The following is a 19,313-nucleotide window of genomic DNA, read 5'->3' on the forward strand; positions in this document are numbered from 1 at the left end:
TTAGTTTTACATGTCTTTATTCCATTTAATATAAAACAAAAACTAAACCCACACTCACACAACAGAATATGCTTATTCAAAGTTTTGACTGTGCAAAGTTAACGTTTGGATACTTAATCCAAAGTTTAACATGAGTATTATCTTGTAAGGCAATTTCTTTCCTTTAATAAATAATATATTAAAATATGTATTATTCTGGAAGCAAATCATCTCCTAACTCTTCGTCAGCGAAGTCATCCTCGTCGACTCTCTTTTTGGCTGCAGTTTTCGGTCTTTCTATTTGCGGGCCAAGTGGGTCCACATAGGAGGCATCTAGGTTTCAAAACAGACGTTACGTTAGAGATTTACAGACACTGCTACACAGAAGAGCAGAGCAAGTGTGGAAACAGCCTCATCAGCAAGACTGAACAAGTCGGAGTGAGCAGAAACACTCCCAAGTCACTCCCAACTCTGCGGTGACCTCTCAGGGCCGCCCTCCCCGGACCTCCGGGGCTGGGGGCGGGGCCATCGGGGCGGGGGCGGGGCTGCCGGGGGCGGGGCGGGGCTGTCAGGGGCGGGGCGGGGCTGTTAGGGGCGGGGCGGGGCGGGGCGGGGCGGGGCGAGGCACTCGCCCAGCTCTTTGCTGCTGCAGCTCTCGTAGGGCTCCCCCGCGCCCGGCAGGGCGCGGAGCTGGGCGCTGAGTCGCTCCCCTTTGCTGCCGCCGCTGTCTGGAAACAGAAACAAAGACGTCCGCTCAGCTCGCTGTGTTGCGAATCTTAAAACACACTTACCTGCCCAGAGCCAGGCAGGCAGCTTCAATTGGAAGCCATGTTCCGAGGGATGTAATTCTTGTTTTCTGAAATGTAAAGGAAATCCCTCGCTGGGAACCTACGGTGGTGTCTTTACTCGGATTCTTCCGAGCGTGTGCTGAGACTCGGGCCAACACAGCCCAGAGAAGCAGGCAGCGGCCTGTCCCCTCCCCTCCCCACGGCAGACCCGGGGCGGCACCATCCGCACTTGGAACTCGTGGGGTTTAGCTCTCCCTGTGAAGTGGACTTTCAGGTGACCTGGCTCAACTGTTTCTCTGAACTGATGTTTTGGCACCGAGCTGCTAAAACCTTAAGCCAAAATTATCCATTTACAAGAGTAATGCATTTTTACTTCAAGTGGTTAAAACAAGTTCATTTCATTTTAAGTTAATTTTGTAAAAAACAAACTGAAGTACTTAAAGTCTGGAATGGATATTCAAAATTCTAAACCAAACACTATTGCTTCTCAGTGTAATTTGTATCAAGTGATAACAATACATCATTTACTCAGCACCCCCATTCACACCAACCCCCAGAATAACACCCTGGGGTGATAGAGCCGGGGCATGAGACCGGAGTCAGGAGACCACAGACTCACGCCTGTGAATGTGAGTCTGGTGGTAACAGCAGCAGGGACCTTTTTATTACACTAGTCACATGTACTCTGTGTCACCTCCTTTAAGAAGCAGCAATGGTTCTCCAAGTGTGGTCCCAGGACCACCAGCAGCTGGGACTTTGTCAGAAATAAAAGTCCTGGGCCCGTCACAGACTGACTCAGAAATGCTGGGTCAGGCAGTCTCTCTTAACTAGCCTTCCCAGTGACTGTGATACACGCTGAAATCTGAGGACCCCTCAAGAGGAAGGGTGCTGAGGCTTATGAAGTCAGTTAACAGAGAAGTAAGGCTGCAATGAGCCCAGTCTGGTCCACACAAAAAAAGAACAATTTTCAAGGGCCCTCAAGCATTTTAGAAATAGGTATTTTATATAAACTAATAATTCTGATATATATGTTCCCTGTGGTCCTCTCTCCTAGGCAACACTTTAAAAATCTAGTTGTAGGCACTGCATTTACTTTAACATATTACACTGACACCAGCTCACTTGGATTCATCCCTTTCCCCTGTTTCAGTGGTGGGTCCAGTCCAGAAACACTGGCCAAACCTTTCCATGTTGGACGCACCTGTGCATGGCTGGGCATCCAGGGCAGAGGGGAGGATGGGGGGGCCAGGCTCCCTGTAACACGCAGGTTGTACCGGAGTTCCTGACAGGCAGGACAGATGGTCAGGGCCACAGAGTGGCCGCAGCGGGTGGTGTGTGGGGAGGAGGCCCTGCAAAGGGCGCTCCGGGGAGGCCGCACCAGGCAAACGAGGGAGAGGGCAGGCGATCCCCATGGCGGCCCTAGACCTCAGAGCCAGGTGGGCTGGCCTGTGGCCTATGACAGCTGGAGAGAGCAGGTCCCCGGCACGGAGGCCCCCGGCTCAGCTCTGGTTAGAGAACAGGGCTGCGGGAGGAAGCAGAGGCATCTGGGGTGATGTGACACCCAGGGGTCAGGAGACAGAACAAAAAGGCAAGTGTCAGAAGAGAGATAACCATGCGCTGCTTTAAACCTGCACCAAAAGAACTGGCAGCCAGCCAGCCTGCAGGAGGGCTCCGCCCCAGAGCCTGGACTCTGAGAACAAAGCTCATCTGTGAGCAGAACTGCCCCGTCGGGCTGAACTGGGCTGGACAAGGGCAGGAAATGTGTGCAAAGAGCAGGAGGCCGCCCGAGAGGTGACCTTCCCACAGAGAGGCACCTCCCTGCACTCACTCTCAGACCTGCTGCACTGGGGTCCCTCCACCCCCTGACCAGGGCTGCCAGGCACAGAACGGCAGGGTTAAGGAGTCTGGGGACACCCCGAGGGGCTGGCAGAGCCAGGAGGGTGGTGGGTGGCGGAGGTGTTCCTTGGCCCTCCTGAGGTGGGTGTGGGTGTCCTCGGGGACACTTTCTGGGGTGGATGGCACCCTCCCCTGTACCCCAGCTCAGCACCAACCTGCCCAGTGGTCCTGAGGGCATCTTGCCAGGAGGGCCTGCGATTCCGAAATAGATTTTCAGGTGCGGCTGTCTGGGGAACTCGAGCAACACTTCACAAGCCTTCGACTGCCAGGGAAAGCCCCGGGCCACTGGGCAGCTGGTGGCTGGGTTTGGGAGTAACTGGTTGGTTCCTCTGAACTTCTGGTTCTTAGAGAGGAGGGGAGGGCCCTTAAGGATGGGAGTCTAGTCCTTGAATTTCAGTAAATAATTGATGCTCCCTGGGGGTACTCAAGACAATTACTCCTTAAGGGGATGATCAATTCAGAAGAGGCAGGCATCACGGGGGTGTTGGTGTCCCCCACCACCTGGGAAGGTTGCCCTGGCACACATGGGACTCAGGCTCAGTGCTGCTCCTACCAACTTCTCAAGCTCTGGGTGATGGCCCCTGGGGCCCAGGGGCCACAGGCCAGGACTGTGGACTCAGCGGGAGCAGCTGGACTGACTCTTGGGGAATCTAGAGGTCTTGCCGGGACCAGATGCCCCGCTGACAGTAACTGAGCTCCCACCTCGGGGACTGCCTCATCCCAGCTGCATCCGCACACACCAGGCAGCTCTCTCAGCAGCATCGGATTGCAAGTCCCTCCAAGCAGACCCTGATTTCCTTGAGGAAACCGTGTCCCATCTGTCCCTGTGTCCCTGGCCCCCAGCACAGGGCGTCTGCACCCAGTGTGCGTCTAGTCAGTGACTGAATGGAAGAAGGCCACCTAAGCCCAGGGGCACACCCGTCTGTGTCGTGATCCTGGATCACAGGCGCAGCAGAGTGAAGGCGGGCCCTGCGTGCACAGCAGCGGTGGGAGTGGACACGCAGACCCCAGCTCAGCACTCACTCTTCCGGTTAGTTTCCCTGAAACCACCAGGTTTCCCCTAAATGTAACTCGCACTGCCTCCTAAGGTAGGGAAAGGAGGGAGATTTTGTTGACAGGGAAAAGGGGAAAAAACTTAACAAACCCTCGTATCAAGTAACGACACCACAGGCAGGAATCACCCACAGCACGTGTGCGGCTGGTCAGAGACACGCAGGGCCTGGCCGCGGCCAGAGCGGCTCCCCATGCCCGCCTGGCGCTGCTGCGCACTGAGGGTGCAGGGGCCCGGGGCGGCCCACCGTCTGGGACCACCTCACTTCCCCTGGCGCATCCTTGCAGTGGAGATTTTTAAAATGCAGCACAGTGAAACCTTATTAGTAGGGGTCATCTGTGATAATCTGTCCAGTGTGAACTTGCCTATTAACCAATTAGCAGAAACAGGTGTGGTTACTTAAGACCTAACGTCCACTAACATTTACAAATACTTGTTCACATACCAGACTGATGCTTATAAAATTAACTGGAGTAAGTAAAGTTTTCCTGTGTATACAACAAACAAATGGGACGTTTCTAGACTGTTTCGAGATGTTTCCAGAAGCCTGTGTACAGAAACCCATCCAGCCAAGCATTTTCAGGGAACAGGGGGACTCACCACTGCCAGCGCTCCCTTCTCTCCTGCTGCGGGAACCCCCACTGCCATCTCGGCCAGACTTTGTGCGCTGGAGCAAGAAGACACGTTAGAAAGAATATACTCCTTCAAGGTCAAATATAACTAAATGTTATATATGTAATTATACAGAGAGAGACTATAACTAAATGTTGATTTTTAAAACGCGCATTACTGTGCACCCTTCCACCTCCTGCCCCTGCTGTCCTCAGGCTGGGTTCCGACTGAGCGTCAGTTGCCCAAGAGCCAGACCCGCCGGGAGAGGGACTGAGCTGTCCTGCAAGTCAAGGGTGAAGTGAGTCCTACTGAACACACAGTGCAAACGGCACCGAGGAATAAAAGTGTCGCCCTTGCTTCTGCAGACAACTTACATACCAAGTATTTTCCAGAAGTGAAAGCTCAGGTCCTGGAAAAGTAGTGGCTGAAGGGGGTGGAAGAGGAGAAGGGGCTGTTTACCTGACACGACCAGACCTCAACTATGTCAGGGGAAAGAGGTCAACGGTGTTCTGAAACTCAGCTTCTGTAGTAAAGGCACTTTTAACCTCACAAGACGCCTAAGGCCTGTCCAGCAGTCTACTTTCTCAGATACAAACCTTCAAACGTGAGAAATATCTCTGAGCTCTGACATTCTTAGGTTCCTTTTTATATTTTTTGGTTATTCTGTGTTTGCCCAAGAATTTCTGTATTAATGCTGAATCTGCCTTGAGTCAGGCTGCTAGTCCTTGAATGTATAATGGCTGGTTCAGAGATGGCAGCAGTCAATGAACAGAAACACAGCTTCGATAAAGATTTACAAAATAGGCCCAACAATAGAAATGTGTTCAGAGCAGCCAGTGCAGATGGAGGCCTGCAGCCCCCACCCCTACAGCAAACGCAGGGGGCAGACCAGCTGGAGCAGGGCAGGCGCAGTCTGGGGCGTGGGCAGCGACTGCGAAACATGTCACCTGGCTCTCGGCAGGGGTGGGTGCCAATGGCCAGGAGGATAGACACTCTGCCACCTTCTCAGCATTTCAACACCCAATAAAGTCCAGGGGAATCCACCCCGGCTTGGTCGACAAAGTGCCTCTCATCACATCAACACCACCATGTGGAGGAAACTGATGGAATGGGGACAACAAGGGCAGGGAGCTGCACCTGCCGACACGGAAAGCGTTCCATGTCATTTTGATAAGTGGGGGGAAAAGCAGATTGTAAGACAGTATTTTTGTAAATAATACCTTTTTTTTGGTAGAAAAAAGTTCCATTAAAAAATATGTATTGATATTTGTATATATTTGTAAAAATGCCTGGGAAGATAAGCACCAAAATGCTAATAGGCTAAAAATGCTAAAATATTACTTATGAAAGTAATCTACCCGAATTTTTAGAAGAACATTTTAATAATATGAAGAAAAGATGCCATTCCCATTTTGGGAAAAAAACTGCGGGAAGGCAGCACCCGGAGGAGCAGCTGTCAGTAGAACAGAGGAGCAAACCGAGCAGGTGGGCACGGGGAGAAGGGACATCTCCTGTGAGCCTGCCCCCACCACCAGCACACGGCCAAGTGCGGCAGACACCCTCTCCTGCAACGGGACAGGAGCCCTGTCCGGGAGCTGGTGCGTCCTCGCTGTCACCTGCCCCAGGAGTGACCACAAGATGCAAGGGCAGTCTGAACTTTCACAGCAATCTGACGTTTCTGACATCCAAGTACAGCATCATTTTCCAGCAACATCAGTGACAGACTGGGACAAAACACACCTGCACCACAGACAGTGTGTGAAGCGCCCACCTGGAACCCCCTCCTCAACCCACAGGTGAGGGCACAAGGCCCAGAGCTGACCAACAGTCAAGGCAGGAGGGAAGCCCAGGGCTCTGTCCACTGAATAAGGCTTTATTCCATGGGAATCAGGTTTTTGTCTTAGAACTAGGAGCAGTCACTTGTTACCTATTTAAGGATCCCTGAGAAGATTGGCTGACTTCAAATTCAAGAGAAAACAGAATTAGACATTTCTTTGCAGCTGCAGAGAATCCACGAACCCAGCCGCCCCTCCTGTCTGCACTCCAGACTCTGGGCCTCCAGGAACCAGCCCCGATCCCCACCTCCAGCTGCCCCTGCACACGTGGTGTCTCGTGTTCGCTCTATTCTCCCGCCAGGCCGCGAGCAGCTGGAGCACCTGGTCCACGGCAGGCGCTTCCTGAATTGATGAACGGAGGCACCAACACAGGTGACTCCACACGGCCAACAGAATACGCCACGGGAACCCCGCCCTGGAAAACGTGGCCAACGCCCAGGAACCCCTCATCTGATACCAAGGATGAACATCACTTGCGTCAGCTTCTGTATTCCTTCTGGATTCTGCAGATGCAGTCACACATAAAATTCTTGCAGCTTTCATTGCATATGTAAATGTTTTATATTTTGCATTTTTCCTGTACAGTCAATTTTAAAGCTATGCCTTTATGAGATCTTCATACAAAATCCTTTTCCTTTTAGGAAATATAACCAAAAGGGCTTCTGCTCACCTAGCTTTCGGTAAATACTGGAACTTTGGGGACAAGTACCAACTACTTTTTATATTAGTTTTGAATGTCACATGTCATTTGAAATTGGCCAAGAGAAAGAACTTCCTGAAATTGACTTCTTTGGGGAAAAAAACAGCAAGTATTGGAACAGGAATTCTCTTTTTGAGTATTTTGAAAATTTAGAAATTTGGTTTTTAAAATGGAACAAATTATTAATATACTTCATTTCTGGACGGGCAATTGAACTTTTTGTATTGTGTAAGTTAGCTCTTTATCCGCTTTCTTTTGCCTCCTAACAGCCTCTCCTGTCCTCTCACCCGCCCCTGGTCTGGGCTGACCCCTAACAGCCTCTCCTGTCCCCTCATTCTCCCTGGTCTGGGCTGACCCCCTCCTCCTCGTGTCTCATGTCCTTGACCCTCAGGGCCCGTGATTCCCACTTTGCTCTTTTTCCACACATACAATCAAGTTTGACATAATTCCTCGCAGCAAACATTTTTATGTTCAGTGAAGCAGAAACACAAAGTATCTCTTACGAAGCAGCCCTGCGTGGGGCTGTGGTGTCCAGATGTGCCCCGCCAACCCTGTGAGCAACATGCGGAGCCCGCTCCCTGTTCAGGACCGGGGGCCCAGCGCAAAGGGGAAAACAGTCATCTCTGTCAAGTTCCAGGAAGGGGACGCACTTCTCTGAAAAGCCAGTCCAGAGAAATAAACTTCTAGCTTTAACACCTGAAACATGAGTTAGGGCCTTGGGGAGATCCTTCATCCTGACCCCAAGAACCTGGGCCGGTTTATCTTTCCTTCCAAGGTCTGCACAAGTCCTTTTCCATTTTATAGCAGTTTTCTGAAGTCAACGGCCTGATTTACTTTGTGTTTTTTCCCTGCGTCCTGAGCTGGTAATTGGATCATCTGAAGGTAACGCTTTGGGAGCAGAACTCTAGATCAGTGCTTCTCAGGTATTCGTGAGTAAAGCATTACCTGGAGAACTGGTTTGAAAACCACACACACAGGTTCTTGGACTCCATCCATACCCAGAGATTTTGATTCCAGGGCTGGAGGTCTGGGGTGGGGCCCAGGACGTACCTGTAACTCTAAGGGGCGCCCAGCTGACCCAGAAGTTCGACTGGCCCGCAGACCACACTGGGAAGCGCTGTTCTGAGACCCCAGCTCCCGGTCAGGATCCGGTGAGCTCCTGGCAAGGCCCATTTTAATTTAAGCCATGGTCTGAATTACCAACTTTTCTGGATGCAGAAAAAGTCAAGTCTCAGTGGGGAGAGCAATATAGCTCGGAGGAAGAGCGTGTGCCCAGCAGACATGAGGTTCTGGGTTCAGTCCCCAGTATCTTCATTAAATAAACAGATAAACCTAATTACCTACCCACACCCAACAAAAAAAAAAAAGAAAGAAGAAAAAGTATGGACTATATATAGAGGGAAGTAATTACCTGCACCAGCCTTGCCTACTATTCATAACACGGCAGGACACAGCAGTGAGGGGTCTGGACTTGGGAGCCAGCTTGCCTCGACCTGAACCTTAGTCTGCCCCCAGTAGCTGTGTGACCACATAGTGGCTGTTACCTAGCCACAACGAGCCTCAGTCTTCTCATCTTAAACAACAGTGATGATAAAGCCATATCCAACATCACAGGATGACTGCCGCGATGATTAAGTCAGCCATTGCCCGTAAACTGCTCAGAACTGTCCTGCACTTGTCAGGTTCAAGTGTGAGCTACTGCTGTCACCGGTGCCAGTTAAGCAGCTAACAAAGTGGAGCAAGCAAGGCTGCAGCCGGAAGCAGGAGAGGCCGTCCAGCCATCCGACTTCCCCTCCTCCCTGCTGCCCAACGTCTCCACTACCAGCACTTCGCGGGGAGGAAGGGACAAGACGGGGGTCCCTGCTGCCTTCTTTTCAGCAGCTGCAGGTAAAGGTGTGACGTGATTATCTACGATACCCCTGGTTCCAACTACATGACTATTTCACAAAATGTCTCCAATTAACAGTATGGAAGAGCTCTCTGACAAACACAGAGGCCAACAGAGCCACAGCAAGAAACACTTAAAAATCAGACTGACCGCAGGAAGTCGCCAACTAGAAAGCAAATACTAGCAAGGTGGAAACGTAGAAGGAGACCCAGACACACCTGCCCAACAGGTGCAACGCAGGCCCCAGCGGCGGTTTTATGAAGAAAGGCTAATTACACAGGAAAAGAGCTGAGGTTTTACACTAAAGTCACAAGAAGGTGAAGAGGACAGCACCCTTAGCTCAGGACTCGGCTCGGGACACTGTCTTCGTGACTCTTTTGCAGCTACATATGCATATACACATATATTTCACTGACGTACAGGCAGTTTATCGTTCGTGGTTCTTAGTGTCTTGTGCGCGACAGCCGGGAAGCAGGGCCTGCCCGCACACAGGACAGACAAAGGGGGACGGTAACTCCCCGAGAAGGCAGCTCTCGAGTCTTCCCTTTCAGCCTGTGCTCTCCTAGGCCTGGCCTTTTCCACTGATTTCCCCTCCACCTTGTGCTAAAGCAAAACATAAGTGAGAAACACCAGGAAAACACCTCTGCAAGTCCTAACGAGGGGCAGTGGAGGGTAACAGAAACTGATCTCCAGGAAACCGGAGCGGCCTCGGGGGTCAGGGCTGCGACCTAAGGCAAGACTAACGACGGCGTCTGCGCGCAGGATACTCGGAGCCGCGGCCGGAGGACGCCTCAGCGACGCTGCGCCTGCGCAGAGCAGTGAGGGCAGGGCGCAGCGCCACGACGGAGGCACGGCTGAGGCAGGGCCGGGCGCTAAACGTGGGGGGGGGGGGGGAATGGACGCTGGGTGATCTGGACGCGCCGCCGGGGAGCCGCGCGAGTCTGCGCGCGGGCGCGCTCCCAGTGACGGCACAGGAGCCTCTGGGCGAGCAGAGGAGCACGAGGTCGGGCCGGCGAGGCAGCAGACGGGGTGGCCGGTCAGCGAGGGCCCAGGGGCCTGACGGAGGGAAGCGAGGCTGAGCCGCCACGGGGGGGGGGGGGGGGGGGGGGGCTCACGATCCCGCGTGCGCACGGGAGCGCGGGCGGGAGAGGTGGGCGCCAAGGAGGGAGCCAGAAAGGGGACGCGCCGTCCCTGGCGGCCAGACGCCCCGAGGGAGAGGGAAGGCCGTGTGAGAGGCACCCCGAGTCTCTCTAAAGCGGACCGCTCTGTCTTTACCCCTCCAGTTCACTTCCCGGAATTCCCTGGAGTCGAAGTTTCCTGAAGCTTGAGTTTGGATCCCTGGTGAAGAGCTGCAGGGACATCCCCGGGTGTGGGAGGGGTCAACCGGGGGCGTCGGGGACGTCAGAGATGCCACCCGCCTGCCCACTTTCCTGTTGAGGGTTACGAGCTGCGAGGGTTGGACACACGACCCGCAGTCTCACGTGGCTGTGTCCACTGTTCCGTGTGGTTAACAAACTGCGGACGGGTAAACTTACAAGGCCTTCCACGATTTCCACATGCATCCCGGGTTCTGTACTAAGTAACTTCACATAACTAGTTTTGGGTTCCAAAGAATTTCATGGTTTGAATAGATACTTTTTTCTGATTCTTCTTAATGAAACAAATGTAGTAGTGAGTATGATGATAATTTGAACCTCCGTTTATACCTGTTTAATTCTGCAAAGTTTTCACACAGGCTATCTAATTTAATTAGCAATTGATACGCGGAACTGATCTTCACAGTAGGTTTTAACTATGTACCCTAGCATGGTATTTTACTACAATTTGATGTTTTATAGGATTTTTAAGGTAAAAATGTATGTGGTGTTCATAATTCTCTTACAACTGATAATTTAAAAAAGAGAATAAAACAATCAGATCACATCTTCAAAGCAAAAACAAGATAACCACATTTTGAGAGCAAATAAGGAAAAAGTTTAAGCCTAAAGAATATATTTTCTTTCTAACAAAGGCAGGTACTCGGAAATCATGTTACACTTTTAAATATTCAAACTTAGGACAGACTGTTCTTCTTCAGAAGTAAAAACACTGCACAGAACACAGAAACATACGTAAAAGCCCCCATGTGCCAGTGTCAGTCTCAGAGCCACGCCCTGATGTAACGGAGCAGCTCGACAAAAACCGCTTCTGTCACACAAGTGACACCTCTTGGCGTCCACGGGCAAGGACTTCCCAGTGGAAGCTAAGCCTGTGAACTAGCCCGTGAGTTACTCCGTGCTAGGGAAAACGCGGCCCACTGAAGACTACACTGACTCCATTGGACTCTCTCCCACTAAGAGCTCGTTTTTTTTTGGGGGGGGGGGGTACAGTGCAGTGGTACAGCACCCCCAGTCCTGCCACTAGGACAAAATAATAAATAAGCCTAATTAGTGCCCCCCAACTTTTTTTTAAAAAACTGTCTTTGAACACAATTTTATCCTAAAACCAGAATTTTAGTTATTCTTCCTTTTATACCAGAGCAGAAAAGTAATTTCCACTTTACTGACAGAAGCCCGAACACCACTCAGCTGAGCCACAGAAGGCTGACATGTTGAAAATTGAGACAGCAGTTTTTGACTAAGATAAGATACCTGTTCTCTGATTTCTTTCATTTTTTCCAATCTCTTGAGCTTTGTTGCATATTCTTGAACTTCCTTTAATCCAATATCTGTGCAGAGACGAACCAAGAAACGTAGACCTAAATGATGAAAAATATTTTTAGGAACGTATTCTCCCAGTGTTCAAAGTACATCACATCAGTCAAGTCGGTCTTCTGGGACACAGGCAGGAACGACGCTCACAGGCAGGGCTTGTTTCTCTGGAAAATAACTACACTTTGCGTCCCTGGCCCTTGGAGAACTGACTTCCCGGGAAGAGGGTTCACAGGGACTCTGACCACCTGCCCTTCAGGTGGGCCCCCCGTCGGCGCGGAGCCCTCCTCCTTCACTCCACTTCCGGCCCCGACAGACTGCTTGCCTGTTTACTGCCTTCTCTGCCCACTCGAGTCCAGGCCCTGCGCAGGTCTGTTTTGTTCTCCGCCACTTCACAGCGCTGTCTACCACCACTGCAGTCAGCCCTCAGAGTCTGTAAATAGTGACTAACTCACGGCCATCACTGTACTGCAGAAGCAATGGCACTGAAAGCATCTACGGTGTCACACGTTACTACTATGTAAACTGCCTATGTACACATTTATCTTAATGATTTATAGTAAGAAGGTAATTTGTGTTTCCTACAAATGATACTCAACTATTTCTCTTATCTACCATCCTTAGAAAGAGTGGCTTTGGAATATTTAATATCAAATAAAAATCATTGTTTTTGGTAGATGTCTTCTGAAGTTTAGCAGGTCATCTGTAATTCTGTAGAGTAGGCCAATTTTTGATAACTGAAGGATGTATTTTAAGACTAAAGTGTCCTTTTGGGTTCATCAGAAAAGCACTCTGCTCACAATGAGAGCTGTGCTATACAGGAGGACCCTGTTGTTTATCTATTCTATATTTATTTTCATAGTCGAGTGCATTTGTTAACCCCAAACTCCTAATTTATCTCCTGCACCCCTTTCCCCTTTGGCAACCATAAGTTTGCCTTCTGTATCTGAATGTCTCTTTCTGTTTTTTAAGTAAGTTTGTTTATGTCATTTTTTACATTCCACATATAAGTGATAAAACATACTTGTCTTTCTCTGTCTGACTTACTTCTCTCAGTATAATAAACTCTAGGTCCATCCATGTTGCTGCAAATGGCATTATTTCATTCTTTTTATGGCTGAGTAGTATTCCATTCTGTGTGTGTATGTGTGTGTCATCTGTTGATGGGCATTTAGGTTGCTTCCATGTCTTGGCTGTTGTAAGCAGTGCTGTTGTGAGCACTGGGATGCATGTATCTTTTTGAATTACTTTTCTCTGGATATATGCCCAGGAGTGGGATGACTGAATCATACAATAAGTCTATTTTTAGTTTTCTTTTCTTTAATTATTTATTTACTTTATTTTTTGGAGGGGAAGGAGGTAATTAGGTTTATTTATTTATTTTAATGGAGGTACTGGGGATTGAACCCAGGACCTCATGCATGCTAAGCACACACTCTACCACTATTACCCTCCTCCCCCTCATTTTTAGTCTTTTGAGGAACCTCCATACTGTTTTCCACAGTGGCTGCACCAAACTACATTCCCACCAGCAGTGTAGGAGGGTCCCCTTTTCTCCACACCCTCACCAGCATTTATCGTTTGTGGACTTTTGAATGATGGCCATTCTGACTGGTGTGAGGTGATACCTCATTGTAGTTTTGATTTGCATTTCTTGGATAATTAGCGATACTGAGCATTTTTTCCTGTGCTTATTGGCCATCTTCAATGAGGTCTTTTAACCATTTTTTGATTGGGTTGCTTGCTTTTTCGTTATTGAGTTGCATGAGCTGTCTGTATTCTGGAAATTAAGCCCTTGCCAGTCACATCGTTTGCAAAGATTTTCTCCCACTCTATAGATTGTTTTTTGTTTTGTTTTGTTTACAGTTTCCTACGCTGTGCAAAACTTCTAAATTTGATTAGGTCCCATTTGTTTATTTTTGCTTTAAAAAATGCTTTTTCTGTAAAATGCCATAGTTTATGAACTTTAAAAAAATCAACAAATCAAAATTTATTCTTAAAATATCAGAAAGCTTTGAAATATAGATCTGTTTATTGCTGAAGAGAATTCAGTGGTATATTTAAACCCATTAACAGTTAAATTCTCTAAAACGTGTACTTCCATAGTCAAACTTTCTGATCCTATGACCACATATTTAAACATATGTACCACAAATTATAGGTTGGTTTTCATATGTGCAATTACTGCAGGAAAGGTAACTATTACATATTAGGACATAAAATATGAGAGCCTTCTATCCCTTCAAAGTTACAAAAATATAATCTTACATTCGACATTTTCTGGAAATTTCCTGTGAATATCTTTGTAAGTATCCAATGCTTTTTGGTAGTTACCTGCAAGTAAAGAAAAGAAAACAAATATACTAGCAGATTATAGAAATCAGCAGAATGCAGCAAAACATTGATTTAAACTCAATATGCTGGTATTATTTTCACTGGTTTGGCAGGAAGACTCTCATGTTTGCCACAATCATAAATAACCATTCTTAACAGAGCTTCCGGGAGGAAATACACAGATAGAACACATTTGAAGAACGGGTAGGGCAGAGAAAATGGGTGATGGCTGAAACTTAGTTCTACTTCTTAAAAAAAAGTTAGCGGCAAGAAATTAAGATCCATTCGGTTTCCTAAAAATTAAAGATTATTTCAGTTAAACAACTGACAAATTTAAAAATAATTTAAGTGATAGACTAACATTAATTTCAATGTCATTCACTTGGAAAAGGTGAAAAATAACTTGTTTTGTAGTTTTTATTTTGAAACATTAAAAAGCTTATAGAAAGCATTTTGTTGTGTAATAAAATACTTCAGCTTCACATGGCAGCAAAGAATAGGAAAAGCGAATTTTGGATCAAAGGTCTCTGCCAAGATCTCAGGGACAGTTACGAGTCTGCATGAGAGGGCTGGCCCTGCGGACCCTCAGGGTCGTGCTGGGAGTCAGACGAGGCGGAGGTGGAGGCCCGGCGCCAGCTTCTCCCTAACCCGCCCGTCGTGACTGCACTCAGAGTACCTGCCACACACGCTGGCTGTGAGAGCCGCAGAAGGAACCCCTGCTGGTACAAATAGTGTACGGACAGCGGGCCCCACTGCCAACAGGAAATGGCAGGAAATACAGCAACCTGAACCGTGGGCCGCAGGCACCCGTGGTCTGCTGCCCCGCAGGCTCCCCGCGGGACAGAGCCTGGCAGGTGGGGACCACAGGCAGCCCTGCAGCTCGTGCTTCTTGCACTGAGAACTTCTTCTCCTGCCCTGTGTTTGCTCTGCAGGAGGGCCTACATTTTTAACCTCATTAACATCTATTTTAACTTCAGGTCACGTTTATCTCCTGCCGATCGCTGGTGTCTGACAGTACCTTTCTGGACAGTTGGTCCAGAACGACTGGCATGTGGACACCGCAGGCCGAGTGTCAGCAGCACAGGGGGATGAACAGCTACTGAAAACACAGACGGTGACAGCTCGGGGTAGGTGGTAAGAGAGCCCCGCTGTCCCAGGCTCATCAGGTGGGAGGCAGGCCCGCGTGTTTGTCAGAGCACACGTGTATTTAGAGTTAGGAGAGCAGAAATGAAAATACCAATCAGTGTGTACAGAACACCCACCTGTCAGGGGCTAACTCACGAAAATGCTTAGTGTGTTAACTCTGAGAAAGAATGCACCTGTTTTAAGTGGTGATGGAATACACGAAGACCCGCCTTGTGAGCAGAACTTTTTTCTGAATATAGTAACTATTGGATGCCTTTCATATAATGCTTCAAATGTATGTAGTTACCGAAAGTTAATCTTAGAAACACATAAACAATTGGAACACATTTATATGCATAATGACCTAAAAGAAAGAAGCAACACACAGTAAAACGAATAAAATTAGAGCATTCACCACTTCTTCTGAAGCAACTGGCCACCATCAGCTGCCACTTCACTTGTGTAGGCCTGTAAAAGAAACAGTGTGCGATTAGCGACGGAACACAATCTGAGACAGCCACGCAGGCTTATGAAGCTGCACATCCGTGCCACCTTTCAGTCACTTTTTGGTGTGCAATTAGGTCACCTTTATCATTAAAAGTAGCACATACACAATTTGCTTCATTATTATCTGTCATATTTGCATTGGGACATTTAAATTTAAGAGTCCTTCCATCCAGTTCAGGCCTTAATTTGGACACTCTTGCAGGACCCGCCCCATCTGGGTGAAGACAGAGCTATAAACACTCTCTCCACGCTTCACGCCTGAGGTTCAGGCTCACAAACTCAGTGCCCAAGAGGCAGTTTTTGACCTTGTGCTTCAACAATTAGACATCAACTAAGAAGAAAGTTAAAAAGATTTCTATTCATCCTTTTTTCACCCTTACAAAAAATTAGTTTCTTTTCTAAAATAAATATGACCAGGATTTCTAAAGATTACCATTAAAAATTTCTAAGAAAAAGGAGGTCTGAAGAAATAAAACACCAGGGAATCATTAACTGCTCTTCTCACTTCATTTCACTTGTTTTTTTTAAACTGAAGCACAGTTGAGTTACATTAGTTATAACAGTGATTCAAAATTCTTACAGGCTGTACTGCATTTAAAGCTGTCACAGAACACGGGCTCCTTCTCCCGTGCTGCCCAGCACATCGCTGTGTCCCGTGTCACACAGTCGTCTGTCCTTGCTCCCCACCCCGACCTCGTCCCTCCCTGTGTCCATCTCCCCTCTGGTAGCCACTAGTTTGTTTCCTCTATCTGTGAGCCACAACTTCTGGTTTTAAGATAATGGCCCTTTACCCACAATACCTTTTCTGGAAATTAACCCCCAAACAAGGAGAATGAGAGAGAGAAACTCAAATTCCATTTCAGATGAAGCTCCCCCAGCTCCTGTACCTTCTCACACACTAACTCTAGACATTTTGTGTAAGTGAAATCGTGTCGTATGTGCACTTTGAAGCCTGGCTTCCTTCATTTAGTGTGATGGCTTAAGGTGTCTCCATGCTGTAGCACGTGTTAGAATGTCGCTCGTTTTACGGCTGATACATCCACTGCCTGCGCAGAACAACTTTTTTGTGAATTGTTTAGGGTTTTCTATGTATTGATCATGTCACTTGTGAAGAGACAGCTTTATGTCTTCCTTTCCTTTTCGGTGGCCTATTATTTCTTTTTCAATGCAATAGCATAGGCGTAAACCGATTACCAAGAACCATATTACTAAGAACCATAAAAATCTAAGCGATACAGCAAGGTGAGGAGTTCCTACAGTAAAGGAACACCAGTAATGGGTAATATAACTTAAGTCAATGCGATGCCAACTACTCTGCAATAGATAAATACCAAGGCCTCACCATCGCTTCCAAAGAGCTCACCCTTTGTTGTAGAGATGAAACTTACATGACAAATAAAGACTTCGCATGTGAGAAAACAGAGAAGGGGAAACTGAGATGCATGGTACAGAAAGCAAATGCTGAGGAGGAGGAGGAGAGGGAATTAATGCATCCTGAACGCCTCTGTCACAGACAGAAGGTGCACACAGGGGCAAGAGAGTAAGCAGACGGGAAAGCGGGAGAGGGCACGTCAGGGGGGTTCCCGGAAAAGACGTCCATTTTCTGGGAAGTTCGACAGTAAAACGGAGAGAAATGAAGAGATCAGCGGAGAAGCAGGAAGGAGGCCAGTAAGAAGCACTTCAGACTGCGGAGCGGGGCGGGCGGGGCACCGCTGGGCGGCGTCAGTGCCCCCAGCACACGGTTTACCTCTGAGGGTGCCTCCCAGGCTGCGTACAGGAGCCGAGCCGGCGGCTGGGGTAGCCCATGAACCGAAGCTTGGGGGACAGACGGGACAGCAAAGCAAGTGAGAAAAAGTAACCAAGAACGTTAGCAAGAAGAAAAAGATGAAGAAGATGTGCGCGATGAAGCAGCCTAGAAAGGACGGGCTCAGAGCCAAAGCCGGGGGAGAGTGAGGCTGCAGAATACGGCAAGGCGGGCAGGCCTCGGCCTCACCTGAGGGTGGGGTGTGGGAGCTGCGGACGCAGACAGCTGCACAGTACGACCGAGCTGTATCAGCGTAAGCGTGCGATGATCGTAAGAATGAGATCAGAGCCAGGCGACCGAGGAGGTGGTCAGTATCGTCAGGGTGGCCAAGCCTGTGAGGCCAGACTACTGACGGGCCGGAGGGAACGCCTGTCAGGTCGACACGTGACCTTCACAGACAGGAGTTGAGGATGGAGCAGCGGTGCTGGAGCCTCAAGGAAGGGGCCCCACGTGACCGACAGCTAAGCCAGGGTTGGCATGAAGTGTCAGGGGGCTGCAGCCTCCTGCACAGGATTAAACCGAAAACCATCCTCTGTGCTGGTAGTTTCATAATTCTCAGAATATTTATGGGAAGCAAATGTCATAAAAATTCACTCCCTAATTCCACAAGATCATTCAAATTATTTCATGTTCCTTTATCATTCAAATGATTCAAAGTCGCGTTTAATATTAAAATCGATTTGGCCAAATGCAAAGCAGAACGTAATATATTCCAATGATTTTAAAGTCATGTATAAAGACATGTATAAAACATTCTGCTATGAACTTACAGATATCTTTAAAAGTTTAATTTTTAATATACAATGTATATCAATTATAAATTGAAACCAATGCAACTTTTTCTATTAAGGACTCTTCCAGAAATGAAACTCTGCCCTAGGAGTGAGAGTTATTTTCTGAATGACAGAGAAATAAGTTGTTTGCATAAATGTGAAAAAGAAAAATACATAAAGAAAAGTACCTTAAAGGCCTTTTTTAAAACTTCTGTATAAAAAGTAAATATATTTATCACAGTAAAGACCAAGTCAAATGAAACATATGAAAACGAAAACAATGTGTGAACGCTAATAACTCCGCACAAACTCGGGACGTCTACATACTGTGAACATTTAACTGAACATAAGATCGTAACAGCTACTTACTGTATGAGAGAAGCTCTTTCGAAGTACTGAATGGCTTTTTCGCAAAACTGTGTGTCAATGTAGTAGGCCCCGAGCCACTCGATGACCTCAATATTGGACGGGAAATACCTGTACGACTGGAAAAGTGTGAGGCGTGACACACAACTCCAGTTACAACGTGGAGCTCACTCCCGCACGCTTCACCTACTGAATGGATTAATTTATGCAGCGTGACAGATCTTAATTTAAAAGCATGAACTGCCACAGCTCTGTGCAAGTTTTGAAACTATACAAGATTTGGAAAACTTGAGATTTGCTTGACATACTTTTAAATTATCTATAAATATCTTCTGGATGTACTGATATATGATCTGAGTCAAATTAAATATGTCCTAGAATCAAAAGGGAAGAAGTCAAGCTTCAAGAGAAAAAGAATTTATACTTTTTATTTCATTTTTTACTAAAATTAATAAAAAACTAACTATATTCCACAAATTCTATACTTTATTTTAAATCATTATTCATTTAAAAACTAAAAGCACTTCTAACTTTTAAAAGTTAAAAGGCCTGCTGCCTTTCCGACAGCAACTCAGAGAAGGCTACAGAGCAGGAGGAGGAAGACGGCGGCACCTCGTAGTAATACTGCAGCGCCTGGGACTTGTCCCCCTCGCTGTCGTGCAGCCCTCCCAGCTTAGACAGGGCTCTGGAGTCGGTCGGGGCCACACTGATCAGCTGCATCAGCCATTCCATCGCTTGACTGGGGTCGTCCATCAATTCATATCTGGGGCAGCTTCAGTTAAGGATAACACAGTTTTTCTAAATTCATTGATCAATAAGCAAACCTAACACCAACATTACGACAAAATCCTTCTCATTCTGCAGGAAGTCGTGTGCTGCCTAACGCTGGCTACTCTGGGTCTCTTCAGGGGTGAGGACAGAAGTGGAGTCGTACCGGAGACAACATTTCTTTCCGCGTGCACACA

At 47.8% G+C, this 19,313-nt stretch overlaps 1 protein-coding gene across 4 annotated transcripts in view; it reads right to left on the minus strand.

Annotated features, from left to right (window-relative positions):
* The window catches only part of IFT88 (intraflagellar transport 88), a 57,333-nt gene continuing 38,020 nt past the window's right edge, over window positions 1-19,313 (minus strand). For 3 of the 4 annotated variants that reach the window (XM_064493292.1, XM_064493291.1, XM_064493290.1), the window contains 8 exons: window positions 18,961-19,111; window positions 18,352-18,467; window positions 15,314-15,366; window positions 13,708-13,773; window positions 11,380-11,486; window positions 4,315-4,381; window positions 616-707; window positions 1-316 (listed from right to left, as the gene is read on the minus strand). In XM_064493292.1, coding sequence (XP_064349362.1) covers window positions 191-316; window positions 616-707; window positions 4,315-4,381; window positions 11,380-11,486; window positions 13,708-13,773; window positions 15,314-15,366; window positions 18,352-18,467; window positions 18,961-19,111 — 778 coding nt within the window. In that variant the 3' untranslated portion in view covers window positions 1-190. The other variant, XM_031465706.2, reaches the window with a different exon arrangement.

The sequence above is a fragment of the Camelus dromedarius genome, chromosome 13 (genome assembly GCF_036321535.1).
Source record: "Camelus dromedarius isolate mCamDro1 chromosome 13, mCamDro1.pat, whole genome shotgun sequence".
Taxonomy (NCBI): Eukaryota; Metazoa; Chordata; class Mammalia; order Artiodactyla; family Camelidae; genus Camelus; species Camelus dromedarius.